This window comes from Cariama cristata, unplaced genomic scaffold (assembly GCF_000690535.1).
Source record: "Cariama cristata isolate BGI_N322 unplaced genomic scaffold, ASM69053v1 scaffold25209, whole genome shotgun sequence".
Taxonomy (NCBI): domain Eukaryota; kingdom Metazoa; phylum Chordata; class Aves; order Cariamiformes; family Cariamidae; genus Cariama; species Cariama cristata.
The window spans coordinates 13,838-33,611 of NW_009636691.1; the positions used below are offsets into that span (position 1 = coordinate 13,838).

Sequence of the window (19,774 nt, forward strand, 5' to 3'; positions counted from 1 at the left end):
TACCTGAGAACTACTACGAGATGTTTCCAAAGAAAAGCTAACACAGTTTGTTTTCTAGAAAGTCTATTACAGTATTTCACATGGTATTACTGAAATAAAACCTCTTTCATGCTCTCAGCTAGCTACTGATTGAATTCTGATCATTAGAACAACTTGCTGTGTAATTATGTTCATATCTGTCTCCTCACCGACCACCCTGAATAACTGTGGTAAAAACACAAACGTGTAATATTTCAGTTTGTGTTTAACCCTACTTACAAGTTTGTTCTTTGATTACTTTTGATTTAAATAGACCTTCAGAAGATAATTTTTGTGTTTAATTATTTTCATTACCGTACTGAAGTCATTGCTAGCACACTGGTTGAAGTGAATCACTGTAGGAAATTAGTATACTAGCTCAGCTATCAAAATGCTGAGATTAATAGTTTTATATGCAAATGAACTCAGTCTTGTACTGTAAAATTAATCTTGGTTTATGTTAACTTAATTTTTTGAAAGAATGACTACATTTATTCATTAAAACTATTTTAAAAATTAAACTTTCAGTTGGGTGATTTTGTGGCTTGGGCTTGGTTCTAAGCTAATTCCATAGAGCCAGCCTTCTTGTTTAGCATCTGACAGATGTTAAATGCTGTGGTTTGTGATAATCAATGTTCTTATGCTCCGGTGCCAGGTGAGTTTATCATCTCTGCTATGGCCTCTGTTTAACTACAACAGCTCTGTAGGCAGGCAAACCTTTGAAACCATTATTTCCACTAGTCACCTTCCTGAGAAACAAACTCTTCACTGGATGCAACATTCATTTTAGTAGGCTTAAAGGAAAAAGGCAATACATGGTTGTATCAATATTCTCTGTTCTAGCTGAAAGCCCTTAACTGAGAAATAAACTTCCTTGACTGAATTAATCAAAGGGTGGTTTTACATGGGTGATCCTAAGCATTTGATCATTTTGTACTTCTAATTCCCTTCTCCAGTAGGGCAGCACTCCTCTCTGGCTCAAACTAAAAGCTACTGGAAACAAAGTAGGTAAGTTAAATCTTGACCAAATTGTTTCTTAATGCACAAAACTGAAAATTGAACCTCTTTTTAAAAGTAATTACTACCCAGATTTTCAAACTTTATTTTGGAAATGCATAGCGTGCAGAAGCATTTCCACACAGTCCTTTTGCCGAAATTGTAAGACATTTATACAAAAAAATAACTGAAATAACTGTGAAATACCAACAGTGAAGTTCATTCATTTAATTAAAATGAAAAACAGTCCATAGATTTAAAGGAGAACTTGGTCCACACAAATGAATTATGTAAGTTTTGTTCTAGTCCATTCTGTGGTGAAATTGATATTTAACTAGTTTATGCTTCTGGAATAAGCTAATTAAAGGAAGTGCTGCTGTAGTATCTCTAGAAAACAGTATGTAAATATACAAAACACCAATTCATATTCTAAACTATTCTGAGAATCAAATCCTCCTTTAAAGAGAAATAATCTGTAGTCTACAATTGAACATTTAAATACAATGCAGAAACCCAGTGCTTCAGTGATAATTTTTCCTACAATTCTTCCCTCAGTATTTTAAGTTTGAAAAACAGTATAGTTTAAAATTAGCAAATATATAAATTTGGTCCACAAAAATCTTGTAGCGGGTAGAAAAGAGAAATACATGTATTGCAAATTGATCTTATTCATAGCATAAATCTATAAAACTATGTATTATTTAGGAAAAATAGGTTAAAAAAAGATCTTATTTATAGGTTCAAACCTTGTCCCAACACCATATGGGTAGTGTACAGAAAAACTTAGTATTATGCTTAGTATATGTAGTTTGTGAAAACTACTTAATATTTCTTGTTATTTTCTCAGTAAATTGAAACAGAATTCAAAAACAATGTGCTACTACGGTGAACTTTGAATGAAAATCCCAGAAATACAAGAAATTAAACAAAATAATCCATAAATTTGAAATACATGCTTTCTTTTTAAATTAATTTGACATTACCGTTTTCTTAAACTTAATTTTTACTATACATCTTTAGTGGCAACAGATAAACAGACTGTCACAGACTGAATTTGTTGGCAGGATTGTTCTATTGTCCCTCTATCAGATTCAAGTCTTTCAAATGCTAGTTGACTAACATTGGAAGAATTTTTAATACAGTATTCTACTTTTCACAAACATCAATTTCAATGAAAAGGGTATACAAGGTCTTAGAAGCACAAATATTACTTAAGGCAGAAAGTTAAGTTATTGTCTATTAGTACAGGCAGAGTCAACTAGGAATAAAAATACTGAAAACATTATTTCATTTTATTGATTTGTAGTGGGGAGGGACCATAATTAAAAAGTAAAAAACACCTACCATGTTAAACTGTTGCACTTTCCCTCCTCCCTCAATTGTACAATTATATACAAATCTGCTGAACTTCCTGAAGATGAAGCAAGTCTGTGCTAAAACAGGGTCATTTAACAGCTTGATTCAAGAGTGGCTACCACTCTGCCAGTCTTGCGAACTTCTCTCTCCTTCTTTTGAACCTTTTCCTTCTGCTTTTCCAGTTTTTCTTGTGTTTTTCTAATATCCTTAATTTTTTTCTTTATTGTTGATCGGTCATTTTGACTGGAAACTCCCAAAGCCTTTGGGGGGGAAAAAAAAGAAAAATACCTCATCATTAATTTTTCCAACAGCACTGTCAACAGTGCTTGTGCATGAACAGTTTAAGAAAGTGTTACTTGCTTCACTGCAAGATAGTCTGTTTATTTAAAAATAAGGACCTAGGTCCTCAAGAGCATTGTTAATGATCATCTGGGTAACAAGGTAAGTAAGGAAACAAGGGTATACCCTTGTTTGGTTGTGAAATAACAGCTTCTTGTTGCATTTTACAAACACTTGAGACCAGCAAATAGCATAGTAAGTAGTGGTCTCAAAATATTTTTCTAGCTCTTTTTATACAAGAGGAATTTATATTCAGTAACTACTCTTTAAGTTTTAATACTAAGGATTTTAAAGTGTATTATTGAAAAATGTATTCAGTAAGTAAACGGTACGCTTTGATTTTTGATCAGCAGGTGGCAGTACCCGATTCGAAGTTACAGACAGCACCCACTCACACTCTGTGAACTCCAAATGGCATTAGGTGTAAATTAAACTTTAAGCATCAACATCCAAAGTTCCCAAACAGACAGGCATTTGACAGACCAGTAACAGGTATTTCCTCTGTGTCCAAGGAAATATTTATTTAAGAAAATACAGGATATTTAGTGTTGCACATCTATTCTAAAACACAGGTATATTTTGGAGACTGCAGTTAGACACTTTTTTTCCCCTCCTTAAAACACTCAAATTCTACTATTGATTAACAATAATTTGCCTTAGCCAGAACAGACCAATGAACCTCATTTTACTCATGTATCTTGCCTGTCCAAAATGCAGTCTGATAATCTAATGAGAAAGAAAAACTGAAAGTTTACTAGTACTATAAGGGATACATACCATGCAGCTTCCAGAGGTAAAATGGCAAGAAAAAGCTCAAAAGAAAGATTTAGAACAGATTTTTTTCAAAACAGGAGTAAAAACCAAAAACATTCAAAAGGTCACCACATAGTATTTTACCCTTCCCATTTGAAGAGGAGATGTAGAAGAAACAGATTTTTAAAACTGGATCCTGCAATTCTATACGTTTGAATTGGCTGGATCTTGTTTTGATACACCTTATGCTGATATTGATGATAAATGTATCAAGCCCCTTCGGGGAATTATGCTTACTTTGATTTCCCCAAGATGCAAAGAAGGAAGAAATACTTGGTATTTTCTGATTAAAACTGCCTTGTCTTTAATTGTACAATCAATTACTAACTTCTCAAAGTATTTCAAAAGCAAAACTCTCCCTTAAAAAGCCATGAAAACAGGAAAACAGACTTTGTAGGTTAAAAAGATTTCTGAATAAGCAGTGAAATTTATACAGTTACAAATCTATCCTGGGATATTCACATACCTTTAACTTCTCACTGTCGAGCTGCATTAACTGCTGTCCATCTATGTTCATAGCTGTGAACTCTGTAATGTACTGCTCCATGTTCATTCCCATTAACCAGTGGCATACTTGCTGGGTGGTCCATTCAGAAATAGGTCTACTGTGCCATTGATTTTGCTTTCCTGTTGTACATTCATCATCTAATGCCTAACCAATTGAGAAAAGTCACTGTAAGAAATGTTTTACTTGACTATATGTTGAATTCCAGTTGCCAATTGAGTTTGATTAACAAAATGCATTTTTAAACATACTCTAGCTTCAAAAGAATTTAAGTTCCTGAAATCACAGTTTATAGTCAGTTTGCCTAGGAGTCTGCTATAAACAAAAAGACACTACAACATTCAACACAAAGTCAGAAACAGAGAACATAAATGGTTTTCTCTAAGAAATTATTTAGCAAAATATTAGCTTAAATTTGATGTATCCTAATAATGAACAAGCTTCCTCAGTCAGTTAAGGTAGCTCAATCCTAATGTTAGATACTGCCTTACACAGCATCAAGAAGAATCAAGTAGCACTTCAACTATATTATTGATTATTGTTAAGTCAAGGAAATCCAAAATTCTAGTAGTCAGTAAATGTGGTGACTGTTTCTGGTACAGTTTTACTAAATTTGGTGCATTTCTAAAAAGACAGAACTGTTTATTCTTTCACCTAATGCCATCATGTCAACATTTTAAAGGGTCTATCTAGTAGAAGACTATCTCAGAAAGATAAGAGCTTGTAGCCTTCCACTGAAAATACACTTTTTGCCAGCTCACAGAGCTGTTGAAGCTCCGTGCTTCAATCTCGTTGGCTTCTGAGGGGAAAATATGCTGCTGTTCATCCTGAAGCATTCCATTACTTCATCACAAAAGAAAATCTACATAAAACAGAGCTCAATGTCTGTACAGAAGAAGTTCTTGTGTAATACTTGCATCAATAACAGAGTTACCTGAAGTTTTATTAACTATTCAAAATGATCTCTCACTAGCTCATGATTGAATACAAGCTCCACTAGGCAGCTTGCACTACTAATTAAAGACATTTGCAAAACAGTGGAAAGTATGCCTACCTTTTCCAGTGAGCCTTACACATGTCATTTGTAAACAGAAAACATGGAAATAAGGGTCTTTCTAGTGATGGATTTGAGATGTGACCCTGTAAGCTTCAGGTGAACAACTACAGTTCCCAACTGGAGGGATCTCACAAAATTCAGCTCCCTTGATTGAAAATTTGGGAGAGTTGATTGAATGTAACAAAATAATTCTGGCGATTGTAAGTGAAAGATAATGAGACATAGGCCTATCACACGATCTGATCATACGGTAAACTGGATCGGAGAGTGTAACATGGAATACTCATATGAGGTGAAACAAATACTTTAAATTTCCAATGTATCAGAGGACTACACGTAATCAGAAATGGTTTTGCTATCCCTGGTTTGTGAAACAAAGGACAGTGGTTACATTAGGAGGTAGTGCAGATAAATAGGAACAAGTTTGTAGAGCAGAACCGTTTGTGCTGAGGTCCTAAAATCCATACTACAAGCATTTCAAAGGATTTTCACTTCTGAATAGCTCTAGTCTGGTCACACAGTCTCAATGGACACTAGCAGCTGGAATGCACCAGGAACACAGTTGGAGTACATCTAATTTGATTTCCAAGATAAATCAAAGTAAGGCAAGTGGGGACAATCAGGAGATTTACTTCAAAAATGAACTCCTAATCCAAATTAAAATACTTATGTAGATACAGCAAGTGTGAACACATCTGCCTTCCTGATGTGCAAAAGAAGAATAGCAATTTTCATAAAATAATAGCAAAGGGCTCTAAAAGTGGTTTTGCTTGAAGTGCTCTATACAGCATCTGTATCAAGACAACTGGGGCACAGTGAGTTGTCTATCCAAGCTATCAAGCTTGAGATACTTTGTACAAAGAAGATTCATTGTATAAATTACTAAAGGAATTTAAAAGTGCCTGTTTATTTTAAATCATTTTAGATAACAGTACTCCTCAGCCTGATATTGTAATACAAAATATGTATTGGAAACTTTTTATTTTGCCTCATGCTAGCAAGTATTCATGAACAATACACAAAAAAAGGGGAAGCTTCCTACATTTCAAGTTTGACCTGTATCTCAGAGTCATGTGTGGTCTCTCAGCAGCAAGAAATACTAAACTATATATTGCCACATACATATTTTTTAATATAGATCTACTTTTATCCTTTCGGGTGTGTGTGTGTGTGTCTCTCTCTCTCTCTCTCTCTCTCTGTCCTTTATGCTGAGCAATGTGTAAAATGTTTTATTCCAGTTGGAACTCACTAGTTGTATTTAATCTGTGCTGGCCATGCGACAACTTCGCTTCTGTAATTTCAGAGTATAAGTACTTGGAAGAAGGTGTACTCCTGTCAAACAAAAAGGCCCAAATTCATTCATTTTGCCAGGGGAATGCAGGGCCCTGACAGAATCTCGGGGGCTCTCTCCACCAGTTCCTCCAAGCAGCATGGATTAGAGCAGCTAACAGCCTGTAGCATGGAAGAGTCCTCCAGACTGAGCTACTCATTCCAGTCTAGGTTTTCAGCATCAGCAGTTGCTAACAAATTCCTCCTGCTTCATATTGGTAAAGACACAACCCTAAAGCCAGAGGAAGTTGTACCAAACACTGAATCTGTGTTAAAACACTTCAACATCATCTCGTCATAAGTGAAGCTGAACAGGAAGATATTTAATCCTGTATAATCTGAATTTTTCACTACTACACAATGGAAAAGCACATCTGTAACTATTTTTTCAGAATATGAACAGGAAAGTGAAAAGTGTAGAACAACAAGATGAAGAACACTGATTTTTGAGTAATCCTTACTGGTCATTTAATAACACCTCTACGTCATTTTTTTCCCAATTGTTTACTGTCCTTCCAGAGGCAGAAGGATTGTCCCAAGCTGTTTGTATATCAGAGTTACAGTCCCCAAAACAGCCACCGTCACCCCTCCCCCCCAAAAGATCAGCTGCAAATTCAGAAAGCAGAACGAAAACCACTTATAAGGTATGGATGCATGAAAAAACCATGTGCTCCCACATAAAAATGCAGGTGATTCAGAAAGTACGGAAATACCGAAGGCTCTAAAGATAAAAATACAAAACCCAAGAAAACACCAATGCCATCACATCATTTAACACATCAAAAACTTCAGAAGGGTAGGAGGGATTACCAGCTAGCTTGCTAACCAACCGTGAGTGGAGGTGCCTTTGCTGTAAGTAGCTGGCTGCTAACAACCTAACTCTCACCATGCAGTCTCTACCCCAAACTGCCTGTGAGTACCTGCCCAGCAGAGACAGACTCTTCAGTGCTGCTCCCTCCTAGATTTGTAAGAAGTGTTTCCATCTCCTGTCTGCTAACAATTGCAGGATTTGTAGGGCAGCATGCAGTAGCCCATTCCTCTGAAAGCAAGGGTTGTTACACTGGCTAGCATGATCCCTGCTGGATATTTATGAACCCATCCAAACAACAAGCACCAGATAGAAATTCTACTTGTGAAGGGCTTAAGTTACGGATTTGAAATATCCAAAGTTGCTTTAAGATTGGTTACTTGTTTTTTCCTAGACCTCAATGTATTGTCCTATTAATTAAAAAAAACCCCAAAGAACAGAACTACCTATTTTTCTTCACACATACTGCTTTCCAAAAGAGAAAACATCTCAGAGTTTATCATTACCCTCAGAACAGATTGTGATAATCAATGTAATTACTGAAAAGGTACAAACAACTTGCATTAGTCATATGCATAAGCGACATATGAACTAGAGAGAACACTAGAATCAGACTTGTCTATAACAACAAAAAAAAAGGCTAAATCATCACTTTACACATGCACAATTAGTAACAGACAACATTTGTTTGAGTTTTAGAACCAGAAGTTTACTGAAAGTTGTAATACTAATCAAAGAATAATATTCAAGAAGATATTTAGCTTTGTTAAAATCTTATAATTCATACTGATTGAAAGTTTTAGAAAGACATATTCCATTCATGAACCATTCCATTCAAAAAACTGCAGGGAGCACTTGCAATGATAGATACTACATGGAGTTCCCCTGGTTTTCATTAGATCTATGACTGTCATCTCTGATAAAAATCTACAAGAAATTGATCTACTACTGAAACCTGTAAACTAGTTATAAGATTTTTTTGATATCCCAGATTTTTATGTCAGTGATTCCATATTTATAACACTGTTTATAAGACTGTTCTGACTTTCTACATATTACTGGAATATTTTAAGATTTTCACCAAAGCCTAGTTTAAGATAGCTAATAACAAACCCTCACATTCATGAACCACCATTTAATTTTTTTTCTTCAAACATTAACACTACCAGTTTGGCAAGCCCTCTAACTCATTTCTGGAAGATGACTGTGTTCAGCTTTTAACGACTCCTTCTGGTCTATAAAGGATTTCATTTATAGTGATGCCCATCAGTCAAACACCAAATGAGACAGTATCTAAGAACGTTACTGAAGTGTAGACTTTAGGTTTCAGCTTTAGCCAAAGGAGTTAGTTCTCCAGGGGAATGAACACTGACTTTCAGGTATTTAGTTTCTACCTATATATCAGAACCACCTTATTCTGCCTTTCCCCTCCCCCCTTTTTTTTGTTTGTTTTTATTTAGATGAAATTTTATGGTAAAACAAACCTGCACAGATGCGAAGGCAAGGTCAAAAATACTGCAGTTTTCATTCACCTAGGAAGTTGCTTTAAATTAGTGGAACAGAAAGGTGTTACATTTAAAATTAAAAACTGCAATTTGATCAGAGAGCGTTCATTCCAATTTTTATGATATAACTAGGACCAGAACACAAAGGCTGATATAGCACCTACTAGTCTGTGTCCTTAGTTCAGTAACAGCTTACGGTTCTTTACAGTGTTCTTCAACATTCAAATATGGAAAGAGCCATCTAGTTTCACATTACACAAATCTGTTTCTATTAAACATGCTGTAGTGTGAACAACATCAACAAGACACATATACACACTTTGAAACTCACCTCATTTGCAGAGAAGGTTAAAGTGTGTGAACGACCTGACAGATTTGGTTCTGTCACTAACCCTGAAAGTTCACAACTTGGCTTGCTATGGTATGTATCATCTATGACAATTCTACTCTGCAAACAAGTGGAAATAACGTTTTATTAACTCACTCCTTGGAAAAGCAGGTCATAAGGTGACATTCTAGTAATTCTGATTTTTGGTTAAAAAAAATTACCATGACTCAGTTACCTTCAGATCACATATGAAATGCACCCACTACATCAAGCATCTGACTTGGTTTTGTTAAACTTCTGAATTCAAAAACACAATAACAAATTTAAAGCAAAATTCCCAATAAGAGCACCTTGTGTGGAGAATCGGTCATAACCTGAAATGGTGTTAAAGTACACAAGGAAATACATGCGGTTACTTTTTCAGCAGGCATACCACACTCAGGGAGAAGCAATTTAAGATTCATTTGGTGGAATTATTCACGGCAAGTTTGTAGTCAACTGAAACCTATACAAGCACTATGAACCTGCTTCAGAAGGTGCTGTTCCATTGGCGAGATAAAAACCAGTCCTAATTGTTTATGGTCATTAAGATCCCCATGACACAGAAGTGTCCCCATATCTTACAAAGTTTCTGAAAACATGAACTCGGTTTAGACTTCACAGTTGCCCACTATCAAACCACCGTAGTTGGCAGTGAAACAAATAGGCTATCATTGCCTGATATACATTGAGAATTGCAATAGCAAGGAGCTTTCATCAGCTTGCAGATGAGGGTCTAAATTAGTTCATAAATAGAGAACACAGAGCTTGCCTAAGGACAAGCTTTCCCCAAACTTTAAATTCTGATTTAAAATACTGTATTGTATCGCTGTTCATTTTAACAGCTTCGATGAGGATGGTGAAGCACTGGAATAGGTTGCCCAGAGACGTGGTAGACGCCCCAGCCTTGGAAACATTCAAAGTCTGCTTGGACGGGGCCCTGAGCAACCTGGTCGAGTTGAAGGTGTCCCTGCTCATTGCAGGGGGGTTGGACTACATGACCTTTAAAGCTCCCTTCCAACCCAAACTACTCTATGATTCAATTTTGAGGTGGCGGCATTTGAGACACAGAATCATGTAATCTGAAAATTACCTTGATAGGAAAAATACCACATAGATGTAAAACATCTTTACAATAATTTTTTATAATAAATGGACTGTATCAAGCCATTTAAGTACCAAATAGTGTAAAAACACCATAACAAAGCTGAACATTTTAGAAGTTAAACAATTAGTCAGATTTCTTTACAAAAAATGGTTTAACACTGTAACTGTACAGTAATTATGCAGTTCAACAGCCTGAATTAATTATTTTCAAAATAGAAAATTCTTCTGAAATAAAAGATTTTGACAAATGTATTTATTTAATAAATTAATAAAGTACTAAAGTAAGTATTTTTAAAATAAGTAATAAAGTAAAATTCAGGTTAGAAATATGACTAATGTAAGAACTATCATATTGAAAGAACATAAAATCTTCATAGCATTTACTGTTTACATTAAGTTATTACACTTAGTCTGTGTTTAAAGGAAGCTTTTGGATCTATACGCCTGCCTTAGCATCTATAAGCAGCAGGATCTAAGTTCAAACTTATCCAGCCACCAGTACTCGTACAACCTCAGGCAGGTTACCTGAGCAGCCTGTGACTTAAGCTGAAGACTATGAAAAACACAGATGCTACACCTCAAAACTTCACAGCAGGTTTGTTAAGAAAACTATTCTAAAGAATACTAATGTATGTGTTTCCCATAATATTTTTGAATTTGATTACCTCTATTTCCAACTCAGATCCTGACCTCTATGTTATTTTTCTTTAGCGAGTGAAAAATAATTCTGCCAAAAGCATGCTTCCTACTTTTGCCTTTAAAATGTATTTCTCAGCACTATTCTTTGTTGTCTACAAACAGTAAGTATTTACCATTATTTTCTCTAATTTTCTCTAAGTCTCTAATAAATTAACTACACTTTGTACAGATGCCATACCACATCCCTATATGCATAAATAATCTGAGGTCCTAAATTAAGCTGATGTTAAAGACTTTCTTTTTCAGTAACTTACGTTCCTATAAGAGAACTATGTTTTTGCAGTTGTCTTCACTCAACACTTTTGTATTTGTGTTCTGATTTCAGTTTAACCTGAACTTAAATTTTCTAGATTTTTCTATTTTAATTTTCAGGGCAGATACTTCATCTTTGCACTCCCTTTTACCCTAAATCACTGATATGCATTTCCAGTCTTAAAAAAGAAAGTAAAGAAAACCAAAAAACAACAAGAAAAACACCACCACCACCACAACCCTACAAACAAAAAATCCCAAACCACAACTTCAGTTTTCCTACTACCTTTTCATGAAGTGTGGTAATGCATGACTGAAAAAAAAAAAAAGGTGTTCTATTTACCATTTAGATTATTTTATTAATTACATTATATTTTAGAGACTTCTTCAGTCTTTTAGATGTAAAAAGCATTACCAGAAACAACAACAGAATACTTTGTCCATCAGCCTATTCTCAAATTAATTTCAATGCAAATGAAAATCTATTTAGGAGGTTTTCTTTCAGCCACTCTCAGTTTACTCTTCCTACCTTTGCAGATCAATCAAAAACAATTCAGAAACAAAATTGTATTAAAAAAAAAAGACAGGATGATATTTGAGCAAAATATTTAGTAAGACCTTAGAAAAAACATGACGAAAACATGGCCAAAAGTAAAGCATCTCAGCACCAGTTGTAACGTTTTCTCCTCCTCCTGCTCTTATTCGCTTTAAAGAAGCAGTAATTTCCTTTTAAGGATTTAGAGCCAGTTGCAAATATTTTTGACTCTTGAAGAGCACAGAATTTGGATAGAAGTTGTTTTATAGGTACGCTTCCTAAGATTTAAGGTACTAAGATATAAATAGTTTAAACTACAGTGTTCTTCCTTGCCACAAAAATGACACACTGCATGCAAGTTTACAGAAGCTAAATAATGCTCTGGAAAAATAATGAATATGAACAATAGGTATGTGTTTGCATTGTACCAGAGAATGGGACTAAATCAAGGGACAGATTATGTAAAGGACTAATTTAAGAACTGTGTAATTTAGAAATCTCATAAGACTAAACAGTCTGCAAACATTCAGATCACAGGATTTTAGTTCTTGTGTTTCTAGTTTTCACAAGCAACAAGAAGTTGATTCACTGCTTTGCCAAATTGTAAGTTTAAGACTAACTTCAGTATCATTTTAAGAAAACAAAATCCTTCTAGGTGCAGTAATTTTAAGAGGCAAATTTTGCAGAAACAGAAAACACTTAAAATATAATTACATTTCTTATACCATCAATATTAGAACAACTACAGAAATTATACACAATGCAAAAGACTCAGTACAACAGTTAGAGATTTTTACATGACAAAGTTCTGATTTTTGGGTTTCTACTTCTACCTGCTCTTTAAGAAATTCTTTCACCTGATCATATGGGATACTACAGACATAAAAGCAATGTATTATGGAGTTAACATCAACAAAAAAGGATTATTCTTTCCTTAAATTCTGGGAAGATGATTTTGTCCCTGCTGCTCTGTTGCTTTAGTAACAATACTCCCTGCTGAATGGTCAAGCACATTTCTTTCTCAGTTTTAATGCCTTTTCACAGTGAGGTTTACCAGCCAAAGCCTTGGTATTGTACCGCAAACTTAATGATCAACTGCAGGTTAAGATCTACAAAGATTAGTCACTCCAAGCAGTAGCAACTGTCACATTACCATCTTTATAGAAGATCCCAAACGTTGCAAAGTAAAACCAGCCTGACTTCAGAGAGGCTGAGTATGATTTTAGGACGAATTAATGTATTAGAATCTGCTCTTTAACAGGGACAGCTTTCTAACATTTTACAAAGCACGAATATAGCTGAAGACTTGTATATTCTTCCAGCTGCTGGTTTGCAACTGGCACTATGAAAAAGAAAAGCGCAGCAATTACATACTGGAGCATGAGAAGGAAACAAAAAATAAAACAGTAGCCAATAAAACAGCTGGAAGGTTAAAGTAATAATCAACTTGGATAAAGTGTACAACGATGGGAAGAAAAGGCAATTATTTCAGGGCAACGTGGAAAGGAAGAGAGTACACAATCTGGTAAGATCTGTACCTTTTTGATTGCCAAAAAAACCATCTATATAAATACATTAAGGGGTGCTCAAGCACATTATGGGTGCTTATAGTAGAAATGCAGCAGTGGGACTTTTACTGTGCTCTGACAAATTATTTGAATCAGACAGAAAGGAGGAATGAAGAGGGAATGAATGGGTTCTTCTGAACCAATGTCTTTAAAAGCTAAATCACTGACTGTTTATCTATACCGAAAACATCTCTTGATAGCTTTGCTACAGCCTATTAAGAGATCAACCACGCACTCCTATTTAATAAAAAATGGTACCAAAGTGTATGCATATCCCCTTCAATATGTATCTTGCAGTCCCAAGATCCTTGGGTTATTTACAGAAACATCTTTGGCCACTGCATGCTTCAACAGGAGCAAACAATGCAGGAGCTGTAAATACAACAGACTGAGACATGCTGGACAGTCTCCTGTAAAGTGGTGGTGTACTTCAGAAATTAAAAAGTTCCTACTCTTCCTAAATTCTTGTGTTATAGTAAGGTATTGTGTGGTTCTAAAACCACTTCCTGTGTTTTTTACAAACCATGTATGCAGATAGCTTACTCCTGTCACAGGGACCGTAAATTCACACTAAGAGAACAGAAAGTAACTTAAAAAAAAAAAAAGTATTATAACAGCATTTTAGTGCAATCAACATCTGGAAACAGGGAAAGCCAACTTGTTATCTGCCATCCATGCAAAATATCAATGACCTCACGGACTACAACTTGGCAAGTTTCTCTTCTAGATTTGTAACTCATTTCTCTCTAATAAGGTAGAGAAAAATGAAAAGTGAAAGGGTATTTTAGACAATCAGAGTGAAGAAAAATTGTGAAAGTCAAGAATAAACCTGGCTTATGAGGTTACTCAAATAGCTACAATTTTGAATCTGACAAAATACAAAGGAAACAAGAATGAAGGTAAGTTAATAAGACTATTAGTCTTACATTGAAATAGGTTTTAACAAAATGTTTAGACAGTGCACACATTAAATCTTACTTTTTACAGTCATTTCTTTCAAGTAGTTTAAACTGTAAAGATGGTAACTTTATGGTTATAGATTGAACTGTGCAGCCTCACTCTTATGACCTGGTTAAAAGGCTTTACATTATTAGAACATTATCAGTTACTCAGAAGCAGTTTCCTAGAAGAGAATTAACAACTACCTAGATTCATTAATGAAACCCAGGATGCTATCTTCATCCACCTTTCTGGTACTTCACCCCTAGGTACCATTACAGTAAGAACTGGTTGGGCAACTGCCTGGGAAACTGACCTCTATTTATGTACACTTCCTCCAAGTATTAGACTGTACTAGACAGGTAAACAGATTGGTTTTTAAAACTATGCTGTCCTAAAGCTAGCGTTACTTTTAGCGTTATAAACCAGTGAAAAAACATACCCTGTGATTGTTCCTTAGATGCTACTTCAACCTGAATAGCCTCCACTGATGCTTCAATTGAACAGGAGGGAATGGGAACACTCACATAGTTTCTGCTTTTGAGGGCTGTAAAGTTTCAAACTTCTGCAGCAATGTTTGTAAGAGGTGATGTGGTCAAAGACTAAGTCATCAAGCTTCCACACACTAAACACTGATGTTTTTACTTTATCCAGATGCAATGCTTAAATATTCAAAGCACAAATTAGTCATCTTTACCTTGCTTCTGTTCTTCTCTTGACCATGTTCACAACTGTCCTGCCCGCTCTGAGTAACGTGCAGGCTGCTACTAGAAATCTGAGGCTCTTTGTGGCTGTCTCCAAACCAAGAAAAAGGCATGCAAGAGGGAACAGGGGAATCTGAATCTGATGCAGACAGATTGTTGCCAGAGTCATCCAACAGTTCACGGGAACCTCTGAAATAAGTAAATTGTCTTTAAACACCACCACCAAAAAAACCCCACCATGCCCTCAAAACACGCACCACTCATTTTTACCCATTTCACAGCACGATTGATATTTGAAATGAAAACTGACACTTGCCTTTAAATATCCATGTAAAATAAAATTTGACTTATTGAACAACATAAATTTACGAGATTTTGCAGTATTTCACAGAACAATTTAACAATTTCAAATAATTTGCTAGTTTAATTTACTCAACATTCATCTTCCTAAGCAAAATACAGTTTTTATATTTAAGATAGGGTACAACATGCTAATCTTATGAGCCACTTTAAAACTTAACCCTGCTGTACTCTTTCCTCTATACTATTCTATGTATTTGTCTTATTTCATGAGGTTAGAAGCTCACCTCCACATCATTGTATTAATCTTCTCAGAATTTTGCCACTGTTATACTTGAATGTACTTTAAGGTCAAACAGTAATGATTGTTTTAAAGAATTTCTTAGGTTAAAAATTTTAGGAATGCAGCATGTATGCCTTCAACAAACAAAACAACTACCTGCTATCCAGAGAACCTCTCAGATTTTCTTTTTCTTGTTTCTTGCCCTTGCCCCCAGATTTCCGTAATCCACTGAAATTAAAAAAACCACTATTTTCATAAAGTGTTTATGAAAATGTTCCACATGGTGGAAGTTTTTTTTTTATCAGCAAGCTAGTTTTTACATTGATTTCAACAGTTACAAAAAGTCACATTTATTTTGTTACACAGATCATGATTTTGCACATTATGTATGCAATTAAAAAAGTACTGTCATTCATATTTTATTTAAGAACCATGAAAGAATTATGAAAGTAATTTTCAAAGACCACACATAATCAAAATAAACACAGAAAATACCCAAAGAAACTTAGCGTATAGTGGATACAACCAAGAATACAGTTTTATTGCTATATAAATGTTCATATGCAATGCAGAGTGACTTGAACTAGTCACTAGCTACATTTTCTGTGTGTGAAACAGGTTATCATTTTTATGTTACATATTATGATTTATTTGTTGCAGTACCAGTCTGAGTCTTCGATATTAGCTGACTTCAACGAGCTCTATATCTGGCTCCAAAAGAGCAAGGCTTATTGCAAAATGTTGCAACTCGTTTCTCAAATCCCCGGACTTCTGTCACCATACTGCATTTCCAGATAATACACCGTTTGCACTTTTGTTTTACCCCTGTTCACAACCTCATCTTCTAAGTGGAATTCAGAAATCCACTCATCCTGCTGCCCACATCCAAGGAACAGTTCAGCAAGCAGTTACTGTAGCCAAACTCTACATAACGACACCTCTACTTTAGAAGGAATTAAGGCAAGACAGGTGTCTATTTTAGGCTGTAGCACCAGCAGGACATAAGATTAGAGTCTAGGCTGCAACAACATTTTGGCATAAAACTACGCACATATTTGCAATTTAATTCATAGGGAAATTCTCTATTCAGATAAAAACTGAAGAACCCAAGAAATTATTTGAGGGAAAAAAGTACAGATAAATAAAATTAAAACATGGTAGAAACATGAATGCAATATTACAAATTCAAGATGAAAAAGACTCTGTCCAGTGGTGTTGCTATGAAGTAGCATTAATGGATTTCTTCAACATTTTTTTATTTAAAGAACATGATATTCTCCAAAAGTAACACTCAAAACCATTTATTTCCAAATGAATACAAGTAAAATATTACCCAAAATCTGGAAATCTCCTTTTGGACTTCCCTGATGATGTTCCTTCATTTGTTTCTACTGTCCTGTCTTCATTTTTCTTTTCTTCTGCTTTTCATAGAGGCACAAAAAAAAAAAAAGTTATTCTAAAAATACTTGTAATTTTCAAGTACTTATGATGATGCTTGTAAGTAAAAAAGATACTAAAATTTGAGTAACGGTGTTAAAATTCAGATTCACACATGCAGATACTAGCTGAAAATACAACAGCCATGTCAACGTGTTATTCTTTATGGCACCTTCCCATCATTCTGGTTGTGCTGTACCATTATAAAATGGCAACACAACAGTTGCTTCTGACTGATCAAAAATATTGCTTTTGATAAACAGTAATTCTATACTGTCTACAGAAAGATAAAACTTACCACAGCATTTTGCTTTAATGAATTACAAACAAAAGATAGTTTAAGATAGGTTCATAAAAAGTACCTTTCTTTTGCAAAATGTCAGCTTCAAAATATACTGGTTATCTAGTTGGTGTAAGATGCATGAAAGAAACTCAGTTCTAAAGCAACAGTGAGCAAGTACAGCATTTAAACATCCTTTATTAGGCTTGAAGTATTGTAAAATGTTCCTTTTGCATTTTTCCTGGTTCAATAGCTCATCCAGGCTAGCTAATTGGAACATGGGCTACATACACAAGCCGATCGCTTGAGAAAGTGTGTCTAACCAACATGATAGCCAGTACCTGGAGGGCAGACAGACCCCAACAAGCTGAGTTTCTTGGAAATAGTATATAAACTGTGACTATTCTAAAGAAACAATTGGGACTTTGAAGCTCCTCCAAGACCGTTATATTTTCAGAACTGGAACACAACCTGCTAGGATCCAATTTTTCACCAGAGGAAGCATGTTCAATTCCAACTGCTCAATTATTAAGTGAAATTAAGTGACAAAGTTAAGCATCACACTTCTTCCCAATGGATTGTGACAGATTACTGCAAGTCCTGAAGGTACTTCCTTTTAAATTCTCAGGCTACTAGATTATTTTATTTTTTTTTAAAATAATTGACATGTGTTTCATATTGCAAATCAGGAGTTTCATAACTAAGCTGCCTATGAAAGAGATGCAGCCTGCTTTTTATAAGGCAAAATAGGTTTAAGCTCTGCTTTCAAGAGAACTCCTGACACGAAGCAATGTACACAGATGTCTTCAAGGATCATAAAAGACAAAAATAATGTTTCCTACACAAAACTGAGGACAGCCCACCACTCCATCAGCTAATAATTTCTTCATGAAACATATAATGGTTATCTCAAAGTTTACATGCTGAATAGTCAGGATAGTTAGGGGGTTTTCCTCCCTTTATTTTTTTGGGGGGGCATATCTGATCAGTTCTGATCAACATCAGAACTTCATCTAATTAGTTAACCACTCTTTCTAAACATGTAACATCCAATAAATTATAACTACCAGTTGAACTGGTTATTTTCCTGTTAACTTAAATACAAACCCAGAAGAATTAATTTTGATATTGACATCTGTTTCCACCTCTCTCTCCAGATATAACATTTTAAGAAAATAGGTAATTTGTAAAATGCAGTACAATAGGTTAAAATACAGACTGATACATGAACAGATATGAAGGTAATTGAAAGGATTATTTCAATGAAATAGTAAGTAGATATTTAAATATGGTTAGAAAGCAACAATGTAGCAGAAAGTAGCATTTAGTGTCATTTTCTCTACAAAGAGCAAGCTTTCAATACTAATCCTCATCTTTGATGTACTGCTGCATTAATTAGCTCCTCCAGTGACTCTGCCAGTTTTAAGAAAATGTTTGCAGTGCTTCAGCCATAACAAAAAATTTGTAGAAAAGAAAGCAAAATCACTTATATCTTAGGTACTTGTTTTGATAAGCTTTTCTTTTTGAAAAAACAAACAAAACAAACAGAAGCTGGGGTAGAGACTATTTTTGTTTAAGACTTTATAGAAACACATAGAATAAGGAGAGTATAAAACAAATCCTGTTTGCAGGGTATTAAATGAAAGGTTTTGTCTAAGCTGTATAGAAAAGACGGCAGGTATAATCTGCCTTAATATATTGTGCTAGTTGACTAAAGGAAATATGAAGCCTTTAAAATATTTTATCTAATCTTTTTCAACTATTCATAAGAAAATGAGCCAAATATTTCTATCGAATAATGATTAGTAGTGGCTAGCTGATTATAATACTTTTAACCTTTTCCTAGTGAGAAATATCCTAAGAGGGCAAGATAAATAATGCAGTAATTCCCATAACATTCAGAATCTGTACCTTGTTTAAACACCTGGATAATGTCTGGAAGCACAGAGCCAACAATTAATTTTTCTGGGAATCGGGAAATTAGTCAAACTTACTTTCTGATACATTGCCACTTATGAGACTAGTATTTTGCAGAAATGTGGTGGTTTTTTTTTTTTTTTTTTTTTACTGATTATCCACAATGACTTAGCTCCTCTCTAGCTTATAGTCAAGGAAATCATTTAGACTCTCTAGATTTATAGGTTTGAGGTTTTACCAAACTGACTTAGACCTATTCCTTTCTGTAACTGTTTAATTGAAATAGCATTTATTCTACAGGCACCTTTTAGATTCTTGGTGCTATAAGTCATTTTAGAAATGTTGAGTTTTTGTAGAAATTTAGTAAATAATTTGTTGCAGATGAAGGAATTAAGAGATAGATAAGTGTATTTCAGAACACACTACTGTTGTATCAAAATCTTTCAGCAAGGAAAAATAGAATACAACGAACTTGCATACTTTTATACTAACTTCCAACTTTCCTTAAGTGTCAACAAGTGGATTTAGAACGGGTAGTTTTGTAGTCAATTCATTTTCCCTCAAAGTAGTTTATTGTTCAATATTAATTTATATCTAATATCTCTAATACTTTAACCCCAAAGGATTAAAATAATAAAAACCCTTTAAGTCTTACCCTTG

At 34.7% G+C, this 19,774-nt stretch overlaps 1 protein-coding gene across 1 annotated transcript in view; it reads right to left on the reverse strand.

The window, feature by feature from the left end:
* Positions 1 to 1,080: 1,080 nt before the first annotated feature.
* Positions 1,081 to 19,774, reverse strand: part of LOC104167691 (neurabin-1-like) — a 42,690-nt gene continuing 23,996 nt past the window's right edge. Inside the window, exons 13-18 of the mRNA XM_009708014.1 lie at positions 16,814 to 16,907; positions 15,637 to 15,708; positions 14,891 to 15,086; positions 9,058 to 9,174; positions 3,989 to 4,174; positions 1,081 to 2,630 (exon numbers count right to left, since the gene is read on the reverse strand). Of these exons, the coding sequence (XP_009706316.1) occupies positions 2,463 to 2,630; positions 3,989 to 4,174; positions 9,058 to 9,174; positions 14,891 to 15,086; positions 15,637 to 15,708; positions 16,814 to 16,907 (833 nt within the window). The 3' untranslated portion in view covers positions 1,081 to 2,462. The remainder of the gene's footprint in view (positions 2,631 to 3,988; positions 4,175 to 9,057; positions 9,175 to 14,890; positions 15,087 to 15,636; positions 15,709 to 16,813; positions 16,908 to 19,774) is intronic.